Source organism: Emys orbicularis, chromosome 3 (assembly GCF_028017835.1).
Source record: "Emys orbicularis isolate rEmyOrb1 chromosome 3, rEmyOrb1.hap1, whole genome shotgun sequence".
NCBI lineage: Eukaryota > Metazoa > Chordata > Testudines > Emydidae > Emys > Emys orbicularis.
In genome coordinates this window covers 20,066,480-20,093,343 of record NC_088685.1, presented here as the reverse complement: position 1 = coordinate 20,093,343, position 26,864 = coordinate 20,066,480, and the positions used below count along the sequence as shown (strand labels likewise).

The 26,864-nt window shown below is 44.9% G+C and overlaps 1 protein-coding gene across 1 annotated transcript in view; it reads right to left on the bottom strand.

Annotated features, from left to right (window-relative positions):
* The window catches only part of ITSN2 (intersectin 2), a 117,626-nt gene that overhangs the window by 41,119 nt on the left and 49,643 nt on the right, over window positions 1-26,864 (bottom strand). Inside the window, exons 15-22 of the mRNA XM_065401027.1 lie at window positions 25,666-25,753; window positions 24,860-24,999; window positions 16,821-16,957; window positions 14,195-14,655; window positions 12,869-12,990; window positions 4,484-4,659; window positions 4,089-4,233; window positions 117-322 (exon numbers count right to left, since the gene is read on the bottom strand). Coding sequence (XP_065257099.1) covers window positions 117-322; window positions 4,089-4,233; window positions 4,484-4,659; window positions 12,869-12,990; window positions 14,195-14,655; window positions 16,821-16,957; window positions 24,860-24,999; window positions 25,666-25,753 — 1,475 coding nt within the window. The remainder of the gene's footprint in view (window positions 1-116; window positions 323-4,088; window positions 4,234-4,483; window positions 4,660-12,868; window positions 12,991-14,194; window positions 14,656-16,820; window positions 16,958-24,859; window positions 25,000-25,665; window positions 25,754-26,864) is intronic.

Below are 26,864 nucleotides of genomic sequence, written 5' to 3'. Positions count from 1 at the left end.
CACGATGGCATGGTGCAGGTCATACATGCTATTTAGTCCCCATAATTTAAAGTATCCCCATGTTTTTTACTCTATTTTCAGCTGTTGAATACAAAAATACCAACAGTCTCACTTACTCCTCTCGTTTGTTTTCATTTCCAGGCAAGATCTTGACATAGGATTTAGGAAACCATCCCCTTCCTCCATGTACTTCTCCAAACCACCAGTTTTCCTGCTTCTCCAGCACAGTAATTATATCGTTTTTTGAAAAGTTCAAGTGGTTATCTTTTTTTGCAGTCCAGGAGCAAAGTGCCTGTGCTTTTAAATTCTCCACAGCTTGTCCCTGTTCAAGTAAAAATACAGATGTTAATCAGCTTTAGTACCTATTACTTATGCAGGTTTCAAAAATCGCCTCTTGTACTCTAGGTGTGTTCATTCCTAAATGCCAGTTGAATGACTTGCTGTCTTGACCGCAGCATTTTGCACTGCCATATGTGGTATGTGGACTCCAGAGTGGTCTCTCGACTCTGCTTCCTACTGGCCAATTAAGTTAGAAATGTTGGAGGGCAGGCCCTCATCTAGACGCAGATAAATCGATCCCCGAACGCACTCCCCGTTGACTCCGGAACTCCAGTTTGCAAGAGGCAGAAGCGGAGTCGATGGGGGAGCGGCAGCGGTCGACTTGCCGCCGTCCTCACGGCCAGGTACGTCAACCTAAGATATGCCGACTTCAGCTACGCTATTTGCGTAGCTGAAGTCGGCGTAGCTTAGGTCAACACCCCACCCCACCCCAGTGTAGACCAGGGCTTAGACATGTATCTGGTTCTACAAAACAATGTTGGCTGCAGTGTCAGCACAAATATACCATGCTTCTAAGAGTAGCTCTGGAAGGGCCCACACATTGGTAGTCTTCTGCCTGGAGGTAAAATATACCTTTTGGTAGGAAGAAAGGAAAAGTACATACAAATAGTGGTCCTCAAATGGCTAGGTAGGGAAATCTGAAAGATCATCTTGAGGCCCAAACTGATGAGATAAACACATACTTACCTGTTTGGTTCCTCCACACACTGCAGCTGCTATCCTTACAAAATTCCAAAGTTGAAAGAAATTAACCCAGAGTAACACAATATAGTGAAAGAAAAAAATGGTTACTTACCTTCTCGTAACTCTTGTTTTTCAAGATGTGTTGTTCATGTCCATTCCAATCAGGTGTGTATGCACGTGCACGGGAGCCGGAAGATTTTTCCCCTAGCAGCATCCGTTGAGTCGGCCTGGGTGCTTCCTGGAGTCGTGCCTTCATGGCGCTCAAAATAGAGCCTGCCGACCCGCCACCCCCTCAGCTGCTTCTTGCTGGCTATTCCGACAGCGGGGTAAGTGGGTGGATATTGGAATGGATATGAACAACATATCTCGAAGAACAACAGTTACGAGAAGGTAAGTAACTGTTTTTTCTTCTCTGAGTGTTTGTTCATGTCAATTCCGATCAGGTGACTCTCAAGCCCAAGTTCCGGAGGAGGGGTCAGAGTTCTGATGTCCAGTGTCTGGAGCACTACTCTACCAAAGGCTGCGTTGTCTCTGGCCTGCTGAGACTTTGCTCAGGGCCCGGAACCTTGCTTCCGGAAGGAATGCCCTGGCCTTTGTCTAATCCACTATTGCCCATATAAATTCTATTCACTGAACCAGGGATTTCCCCACGTTCAGAAGGCCCAGTTCGTCTGACAACGTTCTTATGAAGTTGACTTGTGCCTCCACTTGAGCCCTGGAGTGGCCCTTGATCAGCCAGTCATCGAGGTACGGGAATACCTGTACCTGTCCCCTGTGCAGGAACGCGGCCATGACTACCATGTACTTGGTAGATACTCGAGGTGCCACTGACAGGCCGAACAGGAGGACTGTGAACTGGTAGTGGTTTTCGCTCACCACAACCCTGAGATATCTTCTGTGGGATGGTGTGATTGCTATATGAAAGTACGCATCCTTCAAGTCGAGGGTGGCAATACCGGTCCCCTGGTTCCAGGGAAGAGATGATGGAGACCAAAGAGGCCATGCGGAACTTGAGTTTCTTCATAAACTTGTTGCGCTCTTGCAGGTCTAGGATGGGCCTGAGCCCACCTTTGGCTTTTGGTATTAGGAAATACCGGGAATAGAAGCCCTTGCCCTTCAGCTCCTGAAGAACCTCTTCCACTGCCCCTAGCGATAGGAGCGAGTGCACCTCCTGTATAAGGAGTTGCTCGTGAGAGGGGTCCCTGAAGAGGAATGGGGAAGGGAGTGGTGCCGTGGGGAGCTCTGGGGATGGTGAGCACCACGACGTCATAGCCTGCTTTCCCCTTGGGATGGGATGGTGCCGGCGATTTATCCCTCCTCGGAGGGGAAAACGGCGCCGTACCGCGCAACAAGTCCTGTGCTGCCGCGAATGCCTCCGCAGTCAATGGGAGCTGCAGCTGTTGGCTCCTGCGGCCGGCGAGTGGGGAGGATCCGGACTCAACTGCACCACCACCGGGGCAGGAGTCGACGTGACCCTAGTGGGCGAAGGAGCCGAGGTGGTGTGGCCCAACTGGGGTCTAACAGTGGCTGGCTCCTTGGAATTGGCCGGGAGAGAGCGGCCCCTCTCCAGCCTCCTTTTCTTTTGTGGCACCGGCGATTGCGACCGGTGCCTGCCCACAGCCTGTCCATGGGAGGAGCCATGACAGTGCCGAGAGTCTCAAGATGAGTTCTTTCTCGGCACTGGTTCCCCTGTAGATGGTGCTGGGGCGCTCCGCACCGAGGAGGTGATGCTAGATGCGGGATCCCCCAATCCACGGTCTGACTGGGGCCGGAGCGCAGCCTCCATAAAAAGGACTTTAAGACGTTGGTCTCTGTCTTTCAAAGTCCTAGGGCAAAACCCGCGACAGATCTTGCACTGGTCTTCCTGGTGGCTCTCCCCTAGGCACCTTAGGCACGAAGTGTGCGGATCACTTTTAGGCATGCGCTTGCCACAGGTCTCGCAAGTTTTAAAGCCCAGGGACCGCAGCATACCATGGCACTGGGTGCGTTGGGGGGAGGGGAACCCCAAAGAAAACCTAACACTAACTAAATCTACACTACAAGTACTAATAACTAACACTAACGGTATCAAGAACTATATACAACGGACACTGTGAACGGCGCTTGCCAAGACAAGAGCTAAATGACATTCCAGCTAACCGTAACTGGCTGTAAGAAGGAACTGAGGGGCTGGCGGGTCAGCAGAGCTCTATATTGAGCACCATGAAGGTGCGACTCCAGGGGGCGCCCAAGGCTGACCTGACGGATGCTGCTAGGGGAAAAATCTTTCTGCTGTTATGCATGCGCGCCCGCACATACTTGATTGGAATTGACATGAACAAGCCCTCAAAGAAGAAGAAAGAGTTTAAGGACCAGATCCTCAGGTAGTGTAAATTAACATAGTTCCACAGACTGCAGTAGAGGTAAGCCAATTCACACTAACTGGGAATTTGGCTTAGTGTCTAGATCAGGGGTGGGCAAGCTTTTTGGCCTAAGGGCCACATCGGGGAATAGAAATTGTATGGCAGGCCATGAATGCTCACAAAATTGGGGTTGGGGTGCAGGAGAGGGTGAGGGCTCTGGTTGGGGGTACGGGCTCTGGGGTGGGGATGAGAGGTTTGAGGTGCAGGAGGGTGCTCCGGGCTGGGATCGAGGGGTTTGGAGAGCGGGAGGGGGATCAGAGCTGGGGCAGGAGATTGGGGCATGGGGAGAAGCTCAGGGGTGCAGGCTCCGAGTGGCACTTACCTCAAGTGGTTCCCAGAAGCAGTGCCATGTCCCTCCTCTGGCTCGTAGGCCCTCGGAGTGATGCCATGGCGCGGCTTCTGGGAGCTGCATGGTGTGGCCCTCGACCTGGCGCCCCGGTTGGAGTGCCGGAGCGAGGCTGAAACGCATGGTGCGGCCCCGACCCAGCTCCCCACGGGAGCTCATGGGCTGGCTTAAAACGGCTCGCAGGCAGGGCCGCAGTTTGCCCACCCCTGGTCTAGATCACTGCAGTGAATTGTTAGAAAAAGTGTAACTCATCTATACAAAAGTATATCAGTATTGTTAACATGAACTTAAAATACATAAAATTCTCACCAACATACCTGTCCATGAACAGGAGAAACAGATCCTGGGGACACAGTACGAGTAAAAGCGGATTTTTTCTGCCATGTTGTGTTAACAGTTAGGCTTGAGAAAGGTACGTTTTGGTAATCAGTGTCTTCTGCTGATCTACTTGGTGAAAGTGGTCTGCAAATTTAGCACAAGCACAATTTTTCTTAGAAAGTACATTAGCAAGACCTACTACTTCTTACATATGCAAAATGCATGTGCTGCCCTGTGCAACTCAGAAGATCAAAGTTTAACTCGCTGCATTATAGGTCTTCCTCATATAGTCGCTATAATAAATTTTCTGCATTTAATTTACAGTAATCCATAATGCTATTACATAACATACTGTATTTTATCCAAAATTAGAACCGTCAATAAATAAACTTACTCTGGAGGAGCTGAGGTAGTAGACAAAAATACTGTAGGAGGAAGTAAGGCCCTTTTAGGAGATAAAGCTTTTTCATTTTCTGATATTTTTTCTACATAGTTGCATGGAAACCAGCCAAAATGACCTTGAAAGCTCCCATATAGCCAACCAGGCTCTCCCACGGTTTTCTCATCAACCTGGGGGGGGAAAGCAAACCAAAAATATGAGATAAAATATTTGCTGTGTCAGCACATGCTACAATTCTATGGATTTAACTGGAAAAGTTGTGACCACAAGGTCACAACTCAGACCTCATCAACTGCATTGTCATCCCATTTAAAATTTAGCTTTTTTTTTTAAAAAAAAAACTAAGAATCCCATTGCCTAATAACATACTGTCCCAAGCTATATGACAAGGCTATTTGCTCTTATAAAGTGCGTAATTACTTTTTAAATGGGAAAAAGGATAAACTGCTGGTTTTGTATTATAATGCACCCTTAGGGACATATTTACAGTTGTTTTATTTAAAGGCTAAAGAGGACATAACATGCCTCTGAAGTTAGTGGAGCTTGTTGGAAAGTTACTAGGATTACTATCATGATTATTTGTGTTATAGTAAGACCTCAGACCCAAACAACATCAGGATTCCATTGTGCTATGCATGGTAGAAACACAGAGTAAAAAAAAGGGGCTTCAAACAATTTTTTATATACATTAAGTTTCTTCTGGCTAAGATACATAAACAAATGTGTCCATCCAGTGATCACATCTTAAATTAGACACTATGAAGTTTTTTAATCAAAATATTTTATGAGTATCTGAAATTATCCAATAAATAGAGTTGCATATTTCTAAAAGCGGGTATCAAAAGTAAAAGAATGCTCAGCTAGTTATACCTTGAAACTAACACTGCTGGGAGCTGATCGCAAAATGGAGGGTTTGGCCGTGGTTCTGACTGAGCAGGTCGGGATGGAGAGGAAACGATATGGGAGGTTGAATTGACAGAGCAAGGATATCCGAGAACCAACACTGCTTCATCCATGCTGGAGCAACAAGAATGAGCTTGGCCTGATCCACTTTGAGCTTGAGGATGACCTGAGGAATGACCGAAATACATGGAAAGGAGTACAGAAGAGTTGACCGCCAGCTGCAGTGGAAGGTGTCAGAGAGGACTGAGGCCCTCGAGAGCAGAACAGTTGACTTTGTGTTTTCCCTCATCACAAACAGGTTCATTGCAGGGACATCCCATGTTGCAAAGATGACTTGGCAAACACTCTCCTTCAGGGACCATTCATGACTCAGGGAGAAAACCCTACTGAGAGTCCACAAGATGATTTTGAACCCCTGGAAAATGGAATGCTACCAGGGTGATGTCTCCCTCAATGCAGAAGTGCCACAGATTGATCACCTCCAGGCAGAGTAACCTGGAATGTGCCGCCCCCGCCCCCCTTTGCTTCTTCACATAGTACATCACAGTAGCATTGTTGGTGAGTATGTGATGTGGTCTCGGAAGGCACAACATGCATTGTGGATGGCTGGAAGTTCCAACACACTGATATGGAGTAAGGCTTCCTGTTCCAACCACAGGCCCTGCAACCTCAGCGAGTCCAGATGCACTCCCCTCCCATCCACCCAGAAGGGAAGTGCTAGTAACCACTGACTTAGTTGGAGAGGGCCAAACAAAGGGTATCCCTTGGCACGCAATGCGTGGGAACTCCCACCAGCACAAGGAATCCAGGACTGCTGGAAGAAGGCGAACTGACCTGTCCAGAGAATGCAGGGCAGGGCGGTAAACTGTCCTGAGCTGCATCTGAAGAGGGTGAGGGTACAACCTAGTGAACTCGACCACCTATGTGCAAACAGACTTTAGGCACAACAGGTTCAGATACACATGCACTGTCATGGAAGGCTGAGAATTGCAGACTGAGGCAAAACTGTTGAATTGCCTGGAAGCGGTTGGTAGGTAGTAACACCTTCGACCTTATGGAATCTAACAGGGCCCCAAGGAACTTGATTTTTTGAGTGGGAGCCAAGGTTGACTTTGCGGTGTTTAAAACGAGTGCCAACAGTCGAGCAAACTCAACATGGTGTCAATGTGGGTGAGAACCGCCCCTCTAGAGCTGCCCTTCGGCAACCAGTCATTGAGGTAGAGGAAGATGTGGAGTCCCTTCTTCCTGAGATATGCCATAACCACTGCCATGCATTTGGGGAAGACGTGGGGTGCAGAAGAGGGGAGAACTGTATACCGAAAGTGGCGTTCTCCTACCACGAAACGCAGAAACTTCTTGTGGCTCAGCAGAATCACCACATGAAAGTAAGCATCCTGCAGGTCCAGAGCAGTGAACCAGTCATTCTGACACAGGACAGGAAGGATAGCCAATAGAGTGACCATGCGGGATCTCATGACTTGATGAATCTGTAGAGGCTGCAAAGGTTGAGAATGGTTCTCATCCTGCCCTTATATTTCAGTATCAAGAAGCACCGGGAGAAAAGCTGTGACCCCAGTGTTCCAGTGCTCCCAACTACAAATACAGCTCAATGAGCAGTATCTCGTGAGAGGGGTCTCTATAGAGGGATGGAGAAGTGGGATGGGAAGGGGGCGTGGAGAGGAACTGGATTGCGTAGCCAGATCTGACAGTGTCTAGAACCTAGCTGTCAGAGGTAATCGAGATCCAAGCATTGTAAAAGCGGGCCAACCTGTCCCCAAAGGGATGTAGGGGACAGAAGGGATGGAGTAATGACTGGACCACTGCTCAGGACAAAGGACACAAATGGGTGCTTAGCCTGTGCTGATGGAGATCATGTGGACTGTCTGAAGCCCAAGCCCGACTGCTTCCTATTGTGGAGCTGTCCCTCTTTCTAGAGTAGTCCTGCTGTTTCAGGGGGAAAGGCTGCACAAAGGAATGCTGCGGGCGATATTGTTGCTCCTGCTGTGCACCATCGTGGTGCCTTTGCGTGGACAGCATGTACACTTCCAAGGACCGGAAGATAGCCCTGGAATCCTTGAAGGAGTGGAAAGTGCCTTTAGTCTTGTCCGAGAACAAGACTTAGCCATCAAAGGGCAAGTCCTCAATGACTTGCTGGATGTCCAGAATGATCCCAGAGTTTTGCAACCAGGAAGCTTCCTTCATAGTTACTGCCGAGGCCATGACCCTGGCCACAGTGTCTGCAACGTCAAAGACGGACTGCAGGAACATTTTGGCCACCAAGCAGCATTCCACAATGAATGCTCAGAACTCCTCACACAAGACCTCGGGCAGCTGGTCCTCAAATTTAGCCATGGCTGACCAACTGCGAAAATCATACTTGGCCACCAAACCTTGTTGATTTGTGATCTTAAACTGTAAGGACGATGAGGTATAGAACTTCCTGCTCAGAAGATCTAATTGCTTGGAGTCTCTGTCCTTGGGGATAGACTTGAACCAACCCTGCTGGGGCGTTGTTTACCGCTGTTACGTCCAGGGAATTCGGGGCCAGGTGGGAAAAGAACCCCTCAAATCCATCCATGGGAACAAAGAAGCGCTTTTCCATGCACTTAGCCCCTGGCGGTCCCAAGGCTGATGTACTCCACAGGGCTCTCGCTGACTCAAGGATCGCATCACTGACCAGGATGGCCACTCTCTCAGGGATGGCGGGCTGTAAAATATCCACCAGTTTGTGTGTGTTCTCTTGGAGGAACTCTGCCTGGATGCCCAGTGATGCGGGTATATGGCATAAGAAGTCCTGGTACACCTTAAAGTTGTCCAGAATAGAAGGTGAGGATGAACCATTTAGCATGGCATTGTCCGGCGACAAGGTCTCAGCTGAGCCAAAACTGGCCCAAAATGTGACTGATGCTTGGGCTTGCAGTTGATATGAAACCACCGTCGACCATGCGGGTGACTTTGGCTTTGAATGTGATGAAAAGCGGGATCTCTGCTAATAAGGAACAACCCACTGAGTCCAAGGTCACTGATACAGGTAGAGCATTGGTGGCCAGTACAGCCCAGGCCAGAGACCTCCTTCCCAGCCATGGGGTACCCGCCAACCCTGGGAGCCATACTGTTCCATTGGCGGCCCCTGAGGTTCATCAGGTGATGTGGAGTGGGGGTTGATGACTCTGACTCGGAATGAGAGCCCCAAAATCTCGGCAGTATGGGTGGAATGATGCCCAAGGGAGTCAATAGCACTGCTCTACAGCCAAAATGCTTCTGAAATAAATGTAGTCAAACTTTACTAATTCTGGGTCACTGAGAACGAAAATGATGCTTAAAATTGTTGATTGGCTCTAGTTTTCAAGATATGCTATTGGGTCAGTATATACGACCCTTGACTTGGGAATGGCGGAGTTATAAAGGGAAGGGATCTCAATTTAAACCAGAAATGACTAAAATACATCTTTGACTGGATCTATGAATAAATCTGACTGGGTTTGGACAGTACTTGCTTTTTAGGCAAAACAATGAATGATGCAATCTGAAGCTGGTATTGCATCATACATGATATGAATTGCATCATGTTATTCCTAGAAGTCATGGATGATGCAATCATAACGAAGCTTACATCACTCTGCTGAACAAATTGCCCTATATCCACTCTAGAAATCATACAGTGTCGTGCTCTCTTATTTGTCAGTGTTTGATTTTGCAAAGGGACACATTTCTGTTTAGCCAAAGTGAGCAGAGATGCCTCGTATTTGTGTGAACAGTGCAGATAACTTCTGCTATGTTTGTGGTGAAGTGACTTTTGCATCACAAAAGCGCAGTATAACCACTATGGTTAAGAAAGCCTGTCACCTTTATTTTGGCTGCAAAATTGGAGATCAGGACAAGAGGTGTGCTGCAACACTTGTGCAACAAATCTTCGCCAGTGGTTGAACAGGAAAAGGAAATCTATGCCTTTTGCAGTGCCAATGATTTGGAGAGAGCCAACAGATCATACCAGCAATTGTTACTTCTGCATGGTGCCTCCAGTTGGGAAAGGTGTGTCAAAGAAGAAAAAGTGGACTGTGCATTATCCAAACATTCCATCAGCTATACGCCCAATACCCCACGGAGAAGGACTGCCGGTTCCTGATGCACCAGAATCATTCTCACTTGAGGCAGACGAGGAAGAGGATGAAACTTCTGGTCCTGAACCATCAATGTCACAGGACCCACATTTTCTCCCATCCTCCTCCTCTGAACCACACCTCATAACACAAGGTGAACTGAATGACCTTGTCAGGGATTTGGAACTACCCAAGAGTAAGGCAGAGCTGTTGGGCTCCAGACTACAGCAGTGGAATCTCCTGGCAGGTGATGTTAGGGTTTCCATGTTCCGTGACCGTCAAAAGGATCTTGTCCCATTCTTCTTCATGGAAGGTGATCTTGTAGCCTGCAACAACATCGATGGTGTGATGGCAGCCCTCAACATCGTTCACGATCCGGATGAGTGGAGACTGTTCATTGATTCATCGAAGACGAGTGTTAAAGCTGTTTTACTGCATAATGGCAATGTTTTGCCATCAATTCCAGTTGGTCATGCAGTCCATATGAAGGAAATCTATGACAACATGAAACAACTTTTGAGGTGCATAAACTATGACCAACATCAGTGGCAGCTTTGTGGCGATTTGAAGGTTGTTGCTCTCTTGCTTGGTCTGCAGACTGGATACACAAAGTACTGCTGTTTTCTCTGCGAATGGGATAGTCGTGCAAGAGATTCCCACTACATCAAGAAAGATTGGCCACTCCGACAGTCATTGGAGCCTGGGAGGAAAAGTGTTCAGCATCCACCACTTGTTGAATCAAGGAAGATTTTGTTACCACCCTTACACATCAAGCTGGGTCTGATGAAGAACTTTGTCAAGGCCATTGACAAAACACAAGCAGCTTTCAAGTACCTCCGTGGAAAATTTCCAAGGTTAAGTGAAGCTAAGATAAAGGAAGGTGTCTTTGTTGGTCCTCAGATTCGTGAACTTCTTTGAGATGATGCATTTGACCATGCACTGCGTGGCAAGGAAAAGACGGCATGGAAAGCCTTCCAGTTAGTGGCAATAAATTTTCTCGGAAACAACAAGGCAGACAACTACAGGTTGTTGGTGGAAAACCTCCTCAAGGCATACAAAAGCCTGGGTTGCAACATGTCACTAAAGATACATTTTTTGCACTCTCATCTAGATTTTTTTTCCCCCCCCCCACCGAACTGCGGAGCAGTGAGCGACGAGCACGGCGAGCGATTTCACCAGGACATTGCAACAATGGAGAAACGCTATCAGGGCAAATGGAGCCTATCAATGCTTACAGACTGTTGCTGGACAGTGACAAGAGATGCTCCATTTAATGAATACAAGAGACAAGCCAAGAAGCGCCGAGTAGACACTGAATAGGACTAAACTATGTACAGAATAGTTTTTTGCCTTTTGTTTCATAATAAATTTTATTTATATAATCCTTTTGCTGATTTTTAAAGTGTTACATAAACAGGACAGGTGAAATATTATCATGTAAAGCAACCATAAACACACGAAAAGACCTAGGTTTACAATTTATGATTAAAACTCTACTATCTACACAATATACATAGACATAAAATGTAAAAACTTAAATATCTTAGAAACAGTAGCCAATCAGTTGTTTTAATTGTCATATTTGAATTCAGCACATCAAAATACATAATAAATAGCACATTTTATCTCTGAAGCAGACGACTTCTCAAAAATTGTAGACCAGTGTAGGCGGTCCAATTAATTTGTCGCCCAGAACGAAGTTGGAACTGGTATCCCCGATGAACGTGGTCCTGTCTGTACTGAGCATGCCGGTGCCACAGGCAGCGTTGGTCTTGGTGCAAACAGTCGTCCGAAAGTGCCCAAATGTGTCAATGTCAACGGTTGCAGCGTCAAATGCAGTGGGACCAGAAAGGGTCTGGGTCCAAGGTCCCCTGCACCATTTCCAGTACTGGCTCCATCCCCACCACAGTGAGGAGAGTGTCTGGACACGGTGCCAACAGACACGAAGGTTCAGCGTCTCACTCCATCAGAGAGGCCAGGATTGGCACAGCCCTGGGAAAGTCCTGGACCAACAGTGAGGTTGGGAGCGAAAGGCAGAGGAGGTCTGTGGTTTCCTGGTAGACTGACGACATGGACGCAGTCAGTACTGGCATCTCCCTTGTCAGTACCGGACTCAATGGACACCCAAAGGCTGGAACCAGAATCAGTAGTACAGGGTTTCTGTCCTTCCCACTCAGTAGTAGGGAAGGGTCAGACGTACCCACACCATCCCACGTGCCAGAACTGGTCCTGTGCCAGTCTGTGTTGTTCCTGGGGGAAACAGAGGAGTCGCTCTGTGACCTGGAGAAGTCTCAATTGGTCTTATGAGACCTCTTCCTCTGTGCCGACAATGGAGAACGGCTCCTCTGCCTCTTCAGCAAGGCACCTGCCCCAGAACAAGAGGTGGCAGCACTCTCCAAGCCTGAGGGCAATCTTTGACCTGAGGAGGGCCTTGGTACCAGATCAGGCCACATGGCCTGTTCCAGCAGGTGCTACTTGAGACAAAGATCCTGCACCAACTAAGTCCTCTTTTTAAATGATACACACTCTTTAAGGTGGGCCTTGCCGAGGCAAAGCAAGCACTGAGTGTGGGGGGTCGCCTCTCAACAGGAAGGACAGTGTTTAAACTAGGCTAAGACTAAATGCGAGGTTGTGAGACTACAACCGCACAAACCTCTGACTCCAGCCACGGGCAGTGAGAAGGAACTGAGGGGGTTAGAGCAGTGCTGCCTCATATAGCCAAGGGAGGGGCCACAGCCATGAGGTGCGAGAGCCGCCCCTCTATGGGGACTGCTAGGCAAAAGTCTCTGGCCCCGGTGTGCTGGGCACGCACACACCACATCTGCATCTACTCGAAGAATAACCAGGCAGATAACGTAACAGAGAACACTATTCAGATATTTAATTATTTGGGAGAAACCCTCAAACCTATTCAAACCAGGCAGGTCAGGTATTTAATAATTCTAGCACCACGAATAATCTTGTTTTATACACTTTTATCTATGACAATGTTTACTATGTTTGCATTACTACAGGCAATTTTCTTTGCAGTCTTATATGCATACCTGCAAAATGTTGCACTAGAGATGGGAGAGCAGTGATTATTTAGCTTATTCTTGTTATTCATTTCACAAAGTTTATAACAGCAATAATGATTTCCAAGTTGAACATTTCATAGTAGTCAGTACCAGTCCTTGGCCCTCGACTTCTCTATAACACGTCAGTCCTAGAGGTGCATATTGCTTAAATCAATCCCACTACCCCCTCCTAAAAAGAAGCAATTAGTGTAAATTTGAACAGATCTAAAATGTGTTTAAAAAAAAAAACCACATTAATTTTGATGAAGACATATGTCAATGATTCTTGTGGTTAGTTTAGCATGAACTACCAGTCTTACCTGAATTACATCCCCAGAATTAAAACTCATCTCATCATTATTCCTTGCTTCGAATGAGTATAAAGCTCTGTAATTCACCAAGGCAGCTGAATTCCTAGATTCTGAGGCACTAACTACATTACCTGAAAGAAGAAAAAGTATTAGTGGTATTTATTATTTTGGTATTTAAGTAGTGCCAAGAGGCCCCAAACTTGTTCAGGACCCCACTGTGCTAGGCACTATACACTGATATAACAAAAGGATGGTCCCTGCCCTAAAGACCTTAGAGTCTAAGTGAATGGTGAGAGATAACTGGGTACAACAAACAGATGGAAGGAGCAGATCACCACCCAGACTATTATGATTAACGTAATAAACAGGAGTAGCAGTGGACACAGATCTGCTTAGTCAAAATATGAAGGCTTTGTCTTCCTTCCCATCTCTTCTTGTTAAATATCTTCTCCAGAATCAGTGTTTTAATATTTTCTTTCATTTATGTATAGAAGTTTTACATTTCCTTCAAATTGATTAGAAAAGGCTACCTCAACAATGAGTGGCCTGCAACCCAGGTGACATTCTTGTCAAGGAGAAATTTAAAAGCCCAGAACAGCAAAATATTACATATTTCTATTTGATATAGTCTCAGTCTCTAAATTTCTCTAAGTCTAAGTAATACTACTAAACCAGCCACACTAAAGCCATAACAATGGTTAACAATTTGCAAAAAAAGCATTATATAATTCTGCTTCCACTAAGTCAATAGTAAAACTACCATCAAGTTAAATGGGAGCAGAATTAAGCTAACACTAAGCATTTTTCAATATCCTATCCATAATGCCATGCTGACCTCAGTTTTGACCACCATCTAGTAACTGAGGTTATGATACCTATATTTCTCTATAAGTGTTAATCAATGAATCAATGTTACTTTAAGGCTGTACTCATTCTCATTACTGGATTCTTACCTGTTCATTGACTATCAAAAATTGTTTTAAAAGAAATTATGAACATCTCATGCCACAACATGTGGTGAGTATTCTGTTGCATAGACAAAGTGCAGTAAAGCCAAAATGTTACTGCTCCAAGTGTCCAGGATTTGTTAACTGAAAGCATTGAAAGATTTGTGGTCAGATCCTCTGTTGGTGTAAACTGTTATAGCTCAATTGACGTCAACAGATTTACACCAACTGTGGATATGGGCCATGGTCTCCAACATCAATTTTTAAACACATAACCTACAATACTGTCATTATTCTACAATAAAATGTCTAAATATGAAGTAACAATATTCATTCAAGACAACAAGGAACATTTTTAACAAAAAATAAATCAATAGATGAAGTTTACCTTCACTTCTCCACGTAGGCTTAAGATTTCTACCCTCAGTCTGTTTCAACAAGTCTGCAAATTTCTCATTTAAGTTTAATTTTGAAGTGTGTTTCTCTGACTCTTGCAGGTTGGCTGTATCTTTTCTTCTCTTCTCTTCTTCATGCTGTTTACGCCTCTCCTCAGCTTCTTTTGCAATCTGTTCTTGCTTCCTCTTGTCTTCTTCCAGTTGTCTCTGCCTTTGTTGTTCTGTTTCTCTCTGAATCTCAGCTAGCTTGTTCCTCTCCTCCTCATGTTTCTCCTCAGTCAGTTTTTGCAACTGGAACTCCCTCTCTCTCACTTGGGCAGCTGCCTCCTCAGCTTTTTGTTTTTCTTCCTGAATTTTTTCCTTCATTCGCTCTTCCTGTAATCGCTTTTTTTTCTCCTCCTCTTCCTTTCGGACATTTTCCTGCCATAGGTTCTCCTTCCCCTGTTTTGCTTTCCTTAATGAAAAGGGAAAAATAAATACATAAATAAATAAGTGAGAAAGTGTTTATGGGATTAACAATAGGTAGTGACCTGGGAGTCACTGAAGCCACACGCAAGGCTTGGGTGGCAGAGCCATGGCTAGAATTTACACCAGGTGGCCCTAAATGTAAAGTACCACCCCCTCTACACTCTAGAGTACAGTGAGGAAATACTGGTTGACTAACCATAACAACAATATTTTGATGAACTCAAGGTCCCCACCTCGAGAGGAGAGAGAGCAGATCCCTGCTCAGTCCCCAAACCCAGAGTGCAGAGAAGAACTGACACTTGACATAGCAATCTCCTTCCGTTCAACAGCCACATCTCACCTGTGTCTAAAAACAAATGCCAAAAATCCTTCAAAGTGCCTGCACCTTTAGCACTTCAGAGACAATGGTTTGGGATGGTGCTGGGGTATTCGTTTGCTGTTATTAGCATGTGCCAAAAATAATATTTATTTAATCAGCCTCAGCACTATCCTCCTCTTTTTCTTCTCCTCTAGCATTCTCTTTTGCTCTCTGTTCCCCAGTCTCCATATGCCACCCTCTGTCATCCACAGCAGGATCTCTCCCTCCTCTGTTTGGTTTCCCCTTCAATTTCTGTTACCCCTTTACTGCAGGCCAAAAACTCTTGGGATAGGTACCATGTCTTCTCACATGTGCATACAATCCAGCACATTTTAGGCACTAATAAAATACAAATAAGAAAGACTTATGGTCTGAAAACACTGTTCCTTGACCTTTCACGCCTGAGAGCTATTTCTTCAGTGCCTTCACGACCAAAGCTGCTCAACTTGATGTGCAAAGGCAAAGCAGAAAATGGAACATTAATCTATGGTATTTCTCGGGTGCCCATCATTTCAATATCCAAATCCCACATATGAAAAATGAAAAGTTGTTCAGAGTTGGCCATAAAAGACTTTGGTCTTTACCAATACCTGGTTTGGCAAATTTTGCTTATTACTTTTTGTTGTTGTAATTCCTGGTCTTCAGTTATTGTGGGAATTTATTGCAGCATTTATATTCTCTTCATTCCACAGTCTTCAGTGTAGTATCTGGGAATCTGGCAGTATTCACTGAAAATGGCCAGGTTTGGCTCAGTCTTATCTCCATTTAAATCAGGGACTATTATCTTGACACCATCAAATTAGGCCTGAATAAAGACTGGGAATGGATGGGTCACTACAGAAACTAATTTCCCCATACTAATTTCCCCCTACTGTTACTCACACCTTCTTGTCAACTGTTTGAAATGGGCCACCCTGATTACATTGCCCTCATTACCACTACAAAAGTGATTTTTCCTCCCTTGGTATTCTACTGTTGAGAATAGCCCACTTCAACTTTAATTGAATTGTCTCGTTAGCAGTGACTCCCCACTTGGTAAGGCAACTCCCATCTTTTCATGTACTGTGTATATATACCTGTCTACTGTATTTTCCACTCCATGCATCTGATGAAGTGGGGGTTAGCCCACGAAAGCTTATGCTCAAATAAATGTGTTAGTCTCTAAGGTGCCACAAGTACTCCTCGTTGTTTTTGCTATTATCTTGAAGTGTCTCAGCCAATAACTTAGCTCCAATGATACTCTCCCCCCACACACTTTTTTGGGGGGGGAGGGGAGGGAAACGAAGGGTGTCAGCAATCTGTCAACCAACCAGTAACTAAACCACACGGGGCTGTACTCATACAGGGTTAGATTATCAAAAGTGCTCAGCATCCACAATTGAGGCCAGATTTTCAGACGATCTCAGGTCCCATTTAGGCAGCTAAATTTTCACATGCACTCAGTGTCTCAGCTCTTTTGAAAAGGTGGTGCCAAAGTCCAAACCTTAAATTGTAGTAAACAGGAAGCCAGTGCAGTTCCTGGAAAACAGTCATCCACTGGCCTCATTCTAGTCTCATCTACACGAGTATAAATTCCCAATAACTTCACTGTCAACAGTTATACTAGCATAACCCCAGTGTAAATGAGAAGAGTATTTGGTATGAATATGCTCCCCCTACATGTAAGCCTCTGAACAGGTGGGCAGACACATTTTGCACCAGCTGTAGCCTCACATAAAGCTCATTATCGTAATCCAGTGTAAACATCACAAAGGCATATAGTATCGGTGTTTTATGCTTTTCAACCATGTTACCTTGCAGCCTCATCCTCCAGTCGCTTTTTCTGTGCAAGCTCAGCTCTTTTTCTTTCTACAGCTCTTATTTTCTCTTGTTTGATCCTCTGAAGTTGCTCAAGGGCTAAGTGCTGTGTGTTGTAGCTTTCTCTCAGTTCCTAATGAGGAAACACAATGAAATATATCAAAGGACTGACAAGCAAATCCATTTTTCTAGGAAAGTAACTAGGCGTTTTAATGCTTTGTGATCCAAGTTTTAATACAAATGGACAGGACAATCTTAAGTTAATAATGGATGTTGAATCTCATTGGAAAGAAAGAGTTAAACAAACAGGAGCATATAAAAATAGTTGGCAGATCTGCAAACTCTTATGCCGCTTATACTTGCAAAGTGCATCGTCTAGTCATTCAAGTGCTAGAGACTGCAAATATGATGGAGGGAAAAAGAGTGGGAATTTTAAATTAAGTACTTAAACACTGGGTCATCTAAGGACTAGAAGTACAGTGAAGTGTGTCTTCAAATGATCTCTAAACAGTTGCCTGGTGGAGATAGCCCACAGAATCCTTCCTACCAACACTACAAAAAGAAGGATTCTGCATGGACTCCTCCTGAAGGTCGAAACAACAGACTGGACTTCTACATAGATTGCTTCCGCGACGTGCACGGGCTGAAATTGTGGAAAAGCAGCATCACTTGCCCCATAACCTCAGCCGTGCTGAACACGATGCCATCAACAGCCTCAGGAACAACTCTGATATCATAATCAAAAAGGCTGACAAAGGAGGTGCTGTCGTCATCATGAATAAGTTGGAATATGAACAAGAGGCTGCTAGGTTTCAGAGTAGCAGCCGTGTTAGTCTGTATCCGCAAAAAGAACAGGAGTACTTGTGGCACCTTAGAGACTAACAAATTTATTAGAGCATAAGCTTTCGTGGGCTACAACCCACTTCTTCGGATGCATCCGAAGAAGTGGGTTGTAGCCCACGAAAGCTTATGCTCTAATAAATTTGTTAGTCTCTAAGGTGCCACAAGTACTCCTGTTCTTTTTAAGAGGCTGCTAGGCAGCTATCTAACTCCACATTCTACAGGCCGTTATCCTCTGATCCCACTGAGGATTACCAAAAGAAACTACACCATCTGCTCAAGAAATTCCCTGAAAAAGCACAGGAACAGATCTGTACAGACACATGCCTAGAACCCTGACCAGCAGTATTTTATTTGCTACCCAAGATCCATAAACCTGGAAATACTGGGCGCCCCATCATCTCAGGCACTGTCACCCTAACAGCAGGATTGTTTGGCTATGTGGACTCTCTCCTCAGGCCCTACGCTACCAGTACTCCCAGCTATCTTCGAGACACCACTGACTTCCTGAGGAAACTACAATCCATCGGTGATCTTCCAGAAAACACCATCCTGGCCACTATGGATGTAGAAGCCCTCTACACTAACATTCCACACAAAGATGGACTACAAGCTATCAGGAACAGTATCCCCAATAATGTCACGGCAAACCTGGTGGCTGAACTTTGTGACTTTGTCCTCACCCACAACTATTTCACATTTGGGGACAATATATACCTTCAAGTCAGCGGCACTGCTATGGGTACCTGCATGGCTTCACATATGCCAACATTTTTATGGCTGACGTAGAACAACGCTTCCTTAGCTCTCGTCCCCTAACGCCCCTACTCTTCTTGTGCCATGGAAAAGAAACCCTTGAGGAATTCCACCATGATTTCAACAATTTCCATCCCACCATCAACCTCAGCCAAGACCAATCCACACAAGCAGTCCATTTCTTGGACACTACTGTGCTAATAAGTGATGGTCACATAAACACCACCCTATACCGCTACTGACCGCTATACTTACCTACATGCCTCCAGGACACACTACATGACCCACTGTCTACAGCCAAGCTCTAAGATACAATCGTATTTGCTCCAATCCCTCAGACAGAAACAAATACCTACAAGATCTCTATCAAGCATTCTTAAAACTACAATACCCACCTGCTGAAGTGAAAAAACAGATTGACAGAGCCAGAAGAGTACCCAGAAGTCACCTACTACAGGACAGGCCCAACGAAGAAAATAACAGAATGCCACTAGCCATCACCTTCAGCCCCCAACTAAAACCTCTCCAGAGCATCATCGAAGATCTACAACCTATTCTGAAAGATGATCCCTCACTCTCACAGATCTTGGGAGACAGACCAGTCCTCGCTTACAGACAGCCCCCCAACCTGAAGCAAATATTCACCAGCAACCACACACCACACAACAAAAACACTAATCCAGGAACCTATCCTTGCAACAAAGCCCGATGCCAACTCTGTCCACATATTTATTCAAAAGACACCATCATAGGACCTAATCATATTAGCCACGCCATCAGGGGCTCGTTCACCTGCACATCTACCAATGTGATACATGCCATCATGTGCCAGCAATGCCCTTCTGCCATGTACATTGGCCAAACCAGATAGTCTCTATGTAAAAGAATAAATGGACACAAATCTGACATCAGGAATCAGAACATTCAAAAACCAGTAGGAGAACACTTCAACCTCTCTGGTCACTCAGTAACAGACTTAAAGATGGCAATTTTGCAACAGAAAAGCTTCAAAAACAGACTCCAACGAGAAACGGCTGAGCTTGAATTAATATGCAAACTAGATACCATTAACTTGGGTTTGAATAGAGACTGGGAGTGGCTGGGTCATTACACATATTGAATCTATTGCCCCATGTTAAGTATCCTCACACCTTCTTGTCAACTGTCTAAAATGGGCCATCTTGATTATCACTACAAAAGTTTTTTTTCCTCCTGCTGATAATAGCTCATCTTAATTAATTAGCCTCTTACAGTTGGTATGGCTACTTCCACTTTTCCATGTTCTCTGTATGTATATATATCTTCTTCCTATATGTTCCATGCTATGCATCTGATGAAGTGGGCTGTAGCCCACGAAAGCTTATGCTCAAATAAATTTGTTAGTCTCTAAGGTGCCACAAGTACTCCTGTTCTTTTTTTAAACTACAAGTAACACAAAAAAGTATTGGAAATGTTGGGTATTCATCCCTTAAGATGGAGGCTTCCCTTCACTATGCTTTAGTATTTCCTTTATTACCCACTACTTAATTTAACAGAAGGTCACTACAAAAAGAAGAAAAATACATATAAAAATCTGCTAATTATGGGTGAAATATATAATCTTTTCTATAATTATGACTGAAAGAATTTTTTTTTTAAATAACAAATAAACCCAATAACTAAGACATAACATAGTCATGTGTAAAGTAAAGTTCAGACCACAGCGTTTCCTCTAACTAGGCTCAGACCAAAGGCTGAAATAATTGGCATGGAGCTTTGGATAACAGGCCCAAATTGGAATCTGATGCACTGGTGAAAATAATGCAATAGTTTCATCACTGTTGGAAACCATAAACACCCAGATATTAGCTTCTGGCTACATAAGGCGGTATGTCTTTTAAAGCTTTTAACAGTATTTTGTTTAAAATGTAACACACTCCCATCCCTCACTTTCTAATTCCCTCGTGTCTTTTTATAATGAATTTTTCCCACACCAGAGCATTTAAAATTGCTTGGTTAATTAAAATTACAAAAAGAAACACATCAGCAATAATTATCTAGTATATACTTTAACAGGTCATTAATATATTTGTAGGGCACTACAATTAATCTTTTTTAAGAATCACATTGTATTAGATACACATCCTGATGAATAGGTGGAACATGGCCTTTCCTATCAGATTATTTATCAAAAGAGAGTAATTAGGAATGGTGCATTCCCATTGCAAAATCTGACACATTTCCTAAGAAGTCTTATTGTCAATGTAATGTAATTAATAAGAAAAAGATAATACAATAAAACCTCCATTGCACAGTGAGTTTCTGCAGCAACAAACTAATCCTCATTACCTATAACCGGCAAATTATTCAATAGAATTGCACTGACATAGGTGGGGAACAGTTTTTCTTCTCATTTTAAACAGAGTTTGAGGATCACTGTGAAAAATAGTATCATTTGGTTCCAAAATTGAATGGTCCATTAAATAGTTCAGAGAGTAAATTACAAAGAAAGGGGAGGATATGAAATTTAAAATGGATGGTTGGCTGAAATACAATAAGCAAACGAGTTCTGTGACCACAGCATAGAATTTCCATTGTGTTAAGGAGAAGAGGTATGAAAGCTGTAGTACTAAACTAAAGCTGGTGGTTTCGCAGCATCGTATTACAGAATTATGCAGGTTAACCTTAGGGTTGCCAGGCGTCCAGTTTTTGACCGGAACGCCCAGTCGAAAACGGACCCTGACAGCTCTGGTCAGCACCGCTGACCGGGCTGTTAAAAGTCTTATCAGCGGCGCAGCAGGGCTAAGGCAGGCTCCCTGCCTGCCCTGGCTCCACGCGGCTCCCGGAAGCGGCCAGCATGTCCCTGGGGCCCTTAGGTGCAGGGGCGATCAGAGAGACTCTGTACGCTGCCCCTACCCCGAGCGCCGACTCTGCAGCTCCCATTGATCAGGAACCACGGGCCAATGGGAGCTGCAGGGGCAGTGCTTGCAGGCGTGGGCAGCGTGCAGAGCCCCCTGGCCCCTCCGCTTACGAGCTGGACATGCTGACTGCTTCCGGGAGCCACCTGAGGTAAGCACCACCCGACCGGAGCCTGCACCCCGAGCCCTCTCCCACGCCCCAACCCCAGCCCTGAGCCCCCTCCCAAACTCCTTCCCAGAGCCCACACCCCCTCCCATACCCCAATCCCATGACCCAGCCTGGAGCACTCTCCTGCACCCCAAACCCCTCATTCCCAGCCCCACCTCAGAGCCTGCACGCCTAGCTGGAGCCCTCACCCCCTCCTGCACCCGAACCCCCTGCCCCATCTCTGAACCCCCTCCTGCATCCAAACTCCCTCCCGGAGCCCACACCCCAACTCCCTGGCCCAGCCCTCAGCCCCCTCCCACACTCCTAACCCCTCGGTCCCAGCCCAGAGCCCCCTCCTTCACCCCAAACCCCTCATCCCCGGCCTCACCCCAGGGCCCACACCCCCAGCCAGAGCCCTCACCCTCACCCCAAACCCCTGCCCCAGCCTGGCGAAAATGGGTGAGGGCGGGGGAGAGTGAGCGAGGCAGGAAGCGGGGTTGGAATGAGCAGGGCGGGGCCTTGGAGAAGGGGCAGGGCAAGAGTGTTCGTTTTTCTGCAATCAGGAAGTTGGCTACCCTAGTTAACCTGGGCACTGATGCAATTTCAGGACTCTTTTGAACCCAGACCAAATAAGTCACGGAATTGACTCATAGCTGACAGGGGTGTGGGTGTGGGTGTGTGTGAGAGAGAGAGAGGCAAATGCATAGGAAGAAACTGTAAATGTTTCTATCAAAAAGGAAAGACTTTTTTGGTGGATATTACCTTACCTGAAAAGAAAAAACAGTACCTAGGTAATAAAGCTAATTGAATATGTTAATATATCAGTCCATTAACAAACAAGATACACATCAGTATTTTCTGGCATTGCTTTATAAGCAAGTAAGTTTAAGCCGTTAGATAGCAGAAGGATTTAAAAGCAAGCAGAAAAGAAAAGAATATTCATTCTGTTTTTGAAAAGTTTTATTTTTAAATAAAGATTTTCAGCTGATTGCTAAAGAGATAATATACCCAAAAAGAAAGGGAAAACAGAAAAACTGTGAAATAATTAAAAGCAAAAGAGCCAAAGATTAGAAAATAACCTTAAGTAAGAGGAAGAGGTTGTTGAGACAGCTTAGCAGAGACAAAAGGCACTGAAGAACAGAATCATCCATATTCTCACACTGTAAGATAAGGCAGATAAAAAGCCAATTAAACTTTATAATGATTTAAAAAATATATTGTAGGGAAGACTACATTAACCAGCAAGCCATGCAGCACACATATGATTAAATGCAAGCACCAATATTGTGGGTGATGTATTCTTTATTTAAAAAAAAAAAAAAAAAAAAAAGTTCTGAGAGTTTTTTCCCTTAAGCTCTCTTCAACAGATGCAGTTTGGTTCTTCCTCTAGCCAGAAGGGAAATCATACAATTTATTCTAAAATTCACATCAATGCCACTATGAATAAGCCAGCAAACAGAGCAGAGTGACAACACCCTCGTCAGAAAGTTGCATTCATCTGTCCGATAAACTGACAATATATAAATCACACAGCCTCCTTCAATTACCCTCTGCACATTCTCTCTCCTAGTTAAAGGAATACAAGCATCCATGTGTATTGCCAAAAGTGAATATCCCATGTGCTGTGCTGGCAGATTTCGTATTTTCTTCCAATAAAAATTAAGCAATTAGGATACTCCATTTACAATCTGCAAAATGGTAGCCATACAACCTTACTGCCATAGAGACAGAACCTGCAAGGTGCTCAGCACCTTCAACTCAAGTTCCCTCTAAGCTCCGCTAAGTTCCACTCAGGGCTCTGGCAGGGAGAGGCGCACCTCCCCGGGCCCCAACCCATCCCGGCCCAACAGTACTGGATTTATAATGGCGGCAGGCCCACACTCAGCAGGGGCCCCGCCGGCCTGGCACTCCACTTCACTTGCGCTGTGGCCAGGCAGTCGCAGCACTGGCTCCTCTCCTCTCCGGCCCTTTCCCTGCACTCCTCTAGGCCCTCCGGCCCAGGGCTTCTCCTCCGCCCAGCCCACTCACTCCTCTCAGCTGGCCGGCTGAGAGCTCTTCTCTCCGCCCCTGCCCTCCATCACCAGGCAGCAGGAGTGGAGGAGAGGAGCGGAAAGGAGCCCACAGCTGCTGCTGCTCCTCTGGGCTGCCAGTGACAGATGGTCTGCCGTTTCAGGCTCCCCTGGGGAGCCCAAAGCTGCGGACCATTACCAGTGGGCCGGACTGCGTACCCACCAAGCCTGTCCCCGACTTGCCGTGGCCAGGAGAGAGGTGCCCCTCTCCTGGCCCCAACCCAGCCCAGCCCTGGACCTGCCGCGGCAGGAAGAGGCGCCTCTCCCCCGCCAGCCCAGGTGCTGCTGCAGGGGGAGAGAACTGGGTGGAGTTCTCTCTCCCTGCCGTAGCCCCGGGGCAGCCTGCACCCCAAACCCTTCATCCCCAACCCAGAGCCTGCACCTCTAGCCAAAGCCCTCACCCTCCCACACACACATCCCAACCCTCTGCCCCAGCCTTGAGTCCCTCATCCTCAGCCCCACTCTAGAGCATGCACCCCCAGCTAGAGCCCTCATCCCACCTGCACCCCAGCCCTCTGCCCCAGCCCTGAGCCCCCGCCCACACTCCGAACCCCTCGGCCCCACCCCCACCACATGAATTTCGTTACGTGCACCAATATAATTTCGTTACACACATCACCTCCATATTGGTGCACATAACAAAATTCATTCTGCACATGTGTGGGAAAAATTAAAGGGAACACTGCCCTCAACTCTCATTTACTTTATGTATTTTAGGACCTGTGTTGAGTAAGGCCTGGTCTAGACGGGGGGGGGGGGGGGAGGGTGAGCTAAGTCGGTCTAAGTTACGCAACTTCAGCTACGAAAATAGCATAGCTGAAGTCAACGTACTCAGAGCTACTTACCGCGGTGTCTTCACTGCGGTATGTCGACTGCTGATACTCCCCCATTGACTCCACCTATGCTTCTTGCTCCGGTGGAGTACCGGAGTCGACAGGAGAGCGCTCAACGGTCAATTTATCGCATCTTCACTAGACGCGATAAATTGACCCCCCACTGGATCGATCGCTCGGGAGGTAAGTGTAGACCTAAGAGTGAGCAATGAGTATGCGCTTGAAAGGCATTGTAACATGATGAATGCAGAGGAGTGGTAAGCAAGAGGGAGGGAGTGTTAATATCTAATTACACAAATGATAGTTTTTAATTAGTTTCTAATTGCCCATTTGCTAGAAGATATTTGGCAATGCTGATTTTGATATTATAAAATTGGCAGAGACTTTCAGAAAAGGCATGGCATAGGGGGACAGCAAATAAAAGTTTGGTGACTGGATGAGGAGGAAAAGACTGCTTATTACTAAAGACAATATATTGCAGACTGCGTGTACCTTGAGCTGATTGTTAAAGGTATCCATTTCAGAGAGTTTGGAAGCAGTTTCCTTTTCTAGGGCATTTAATTGCTCCCGAAGTCTTTGGCATAATTCTTCCTTTTCTAGGAACTTCTTGTTCACTGAACTGATTCCTGTATCTGCATAAGAAAGATCAAGTACTTTTACAATGATTTCTATTTGTGTTAACATGCTTTTCAATAACCATTTTTTTAAAATTTACATTCACTCCCACTTCAGAAACCACTTGCTTATACCACTTCTTGTAGTACGTTCTCATACAGCTTCTAGCACAATTGGGCCTTGATTCCTGATTGAGGCATCCAGGCACTACTGTAACTCATATAATAAAGTTTGTATGATATCTACTCTATATTGTATTAGTCTGATTAGATGCAACTCCTGTGGGCAGACACTTCAGCCCACATTTGCTGCTCACTTAACAGTAGTGTAAAACTTCCATCAATTCCTTTGATTTAAATGGAGTTACTCCTGATTTTACACGACTGTAAGCAAAAGGAAAATCTGGGCAGCAAGGACCATAATTCCTCCCTGTACTAGAGACTGTATTGTCTATGTTTAAAGCTGTAGCCTTCTTTTCTTATCAAAACATATTTCTCCCCACAGTTGTTAGATGTAGGAAATGGTAGAAAGTAGGTCCAACAAACAGTTCTGAGTATTCATTGGGACTTGCTGAATCTATGGTAACTATGAAGGGATGGTTAATAACAACACAGACAGTAGCCTTCCCAGTGAGTAAAGAAAAGCTAGTATATAGAGCAAAGTGTTTATTTGAAGACACTTACTAGGAGTGTTGTCCAGCTGCATGTGTTTTATTCTCTCATTTAATAACTGCTTTTCAGGAACTAAATGGACTAGTTTATTCTGATATTCCTATAGATATATGAGAAAGAGGTACAATGTATTTTTAACAAAGGTTAATATCTGTTTACATGGCACCAACCACAGACAAACAATTTTTCAACATCACATGAAGTAAGTAAACTGTATGATGGTGCATTGGTACAATTTTTTCCCCATAACAGGGGAAAAAACTCACTATTCTATGATCACTATCTATCTATCTAGTTATTATTAAAAACGAAGTATTCTTCAACACACACATTTAAAACAGTTTGAATGAACAAATGTAAAGCATATTAGTGTAACATTTGTGTATTATGGTAGAATGTGAATTTCCAAAGAAATCCAAGCGTTCTTTGAAACTGGCCATAGGTTTCAGTTTCTGATAAACAAAACAAAAACAAGTTATTATACTGTGTGCTTTAGTTTAGCATATGGAATTTCTAATACTTGAAATCATTCATCAATTTTAACACTTTGCGAGGGATTTGCCCGAACAGTCAATTGCTAGAAATCAGTGTAGCTGCACCAGTGCTAACCCCGTGTGTAGACAAGAGAAGGATCAATACACAATGAAGAAATAACAATTATTACTAACTGCAACTGTGTGTTTTGGGAACAGGTGAGCTTAAATCTTTTAAAAAAAAGTGAGATGAAATAATGCAAACGCAGTTTTAGGATTTTTCACATTAAAAGTCAAACCCTAGGATTTTAAAATTAACACCCTCCCCCCCAAAAAATTTGTATCAATTAATGAAAAACATAGAGCTGATTTCTGAATTACATCAATTAATTGTATGGAATGAATTGATGAACATCAGCTGTTGCATCTTCCATACATGTTCCATCATGTTGCTTAATTCAGTGATCTGAAAACATCTGAGATATTGTAGACAGAGCGCTGCACAGGTCTACTACCTTCACTGGAAAGGTGAGAGCAAGAAAACACTTTTGGGAGTTTTACTTCTTTTTAGAAATATCAAATGTAGATGAAGAAGCAGAAACCAGGTAGGAATCTTATAGAACCCTGCAAAATATCTTCCTATATAATCACTGGTAAATTAGCACATGCTACTGAAATTATGGTCAAAACCTCACTTCTTGCCTTGTAAAATTAATATCAATAATCATGAATGTACAT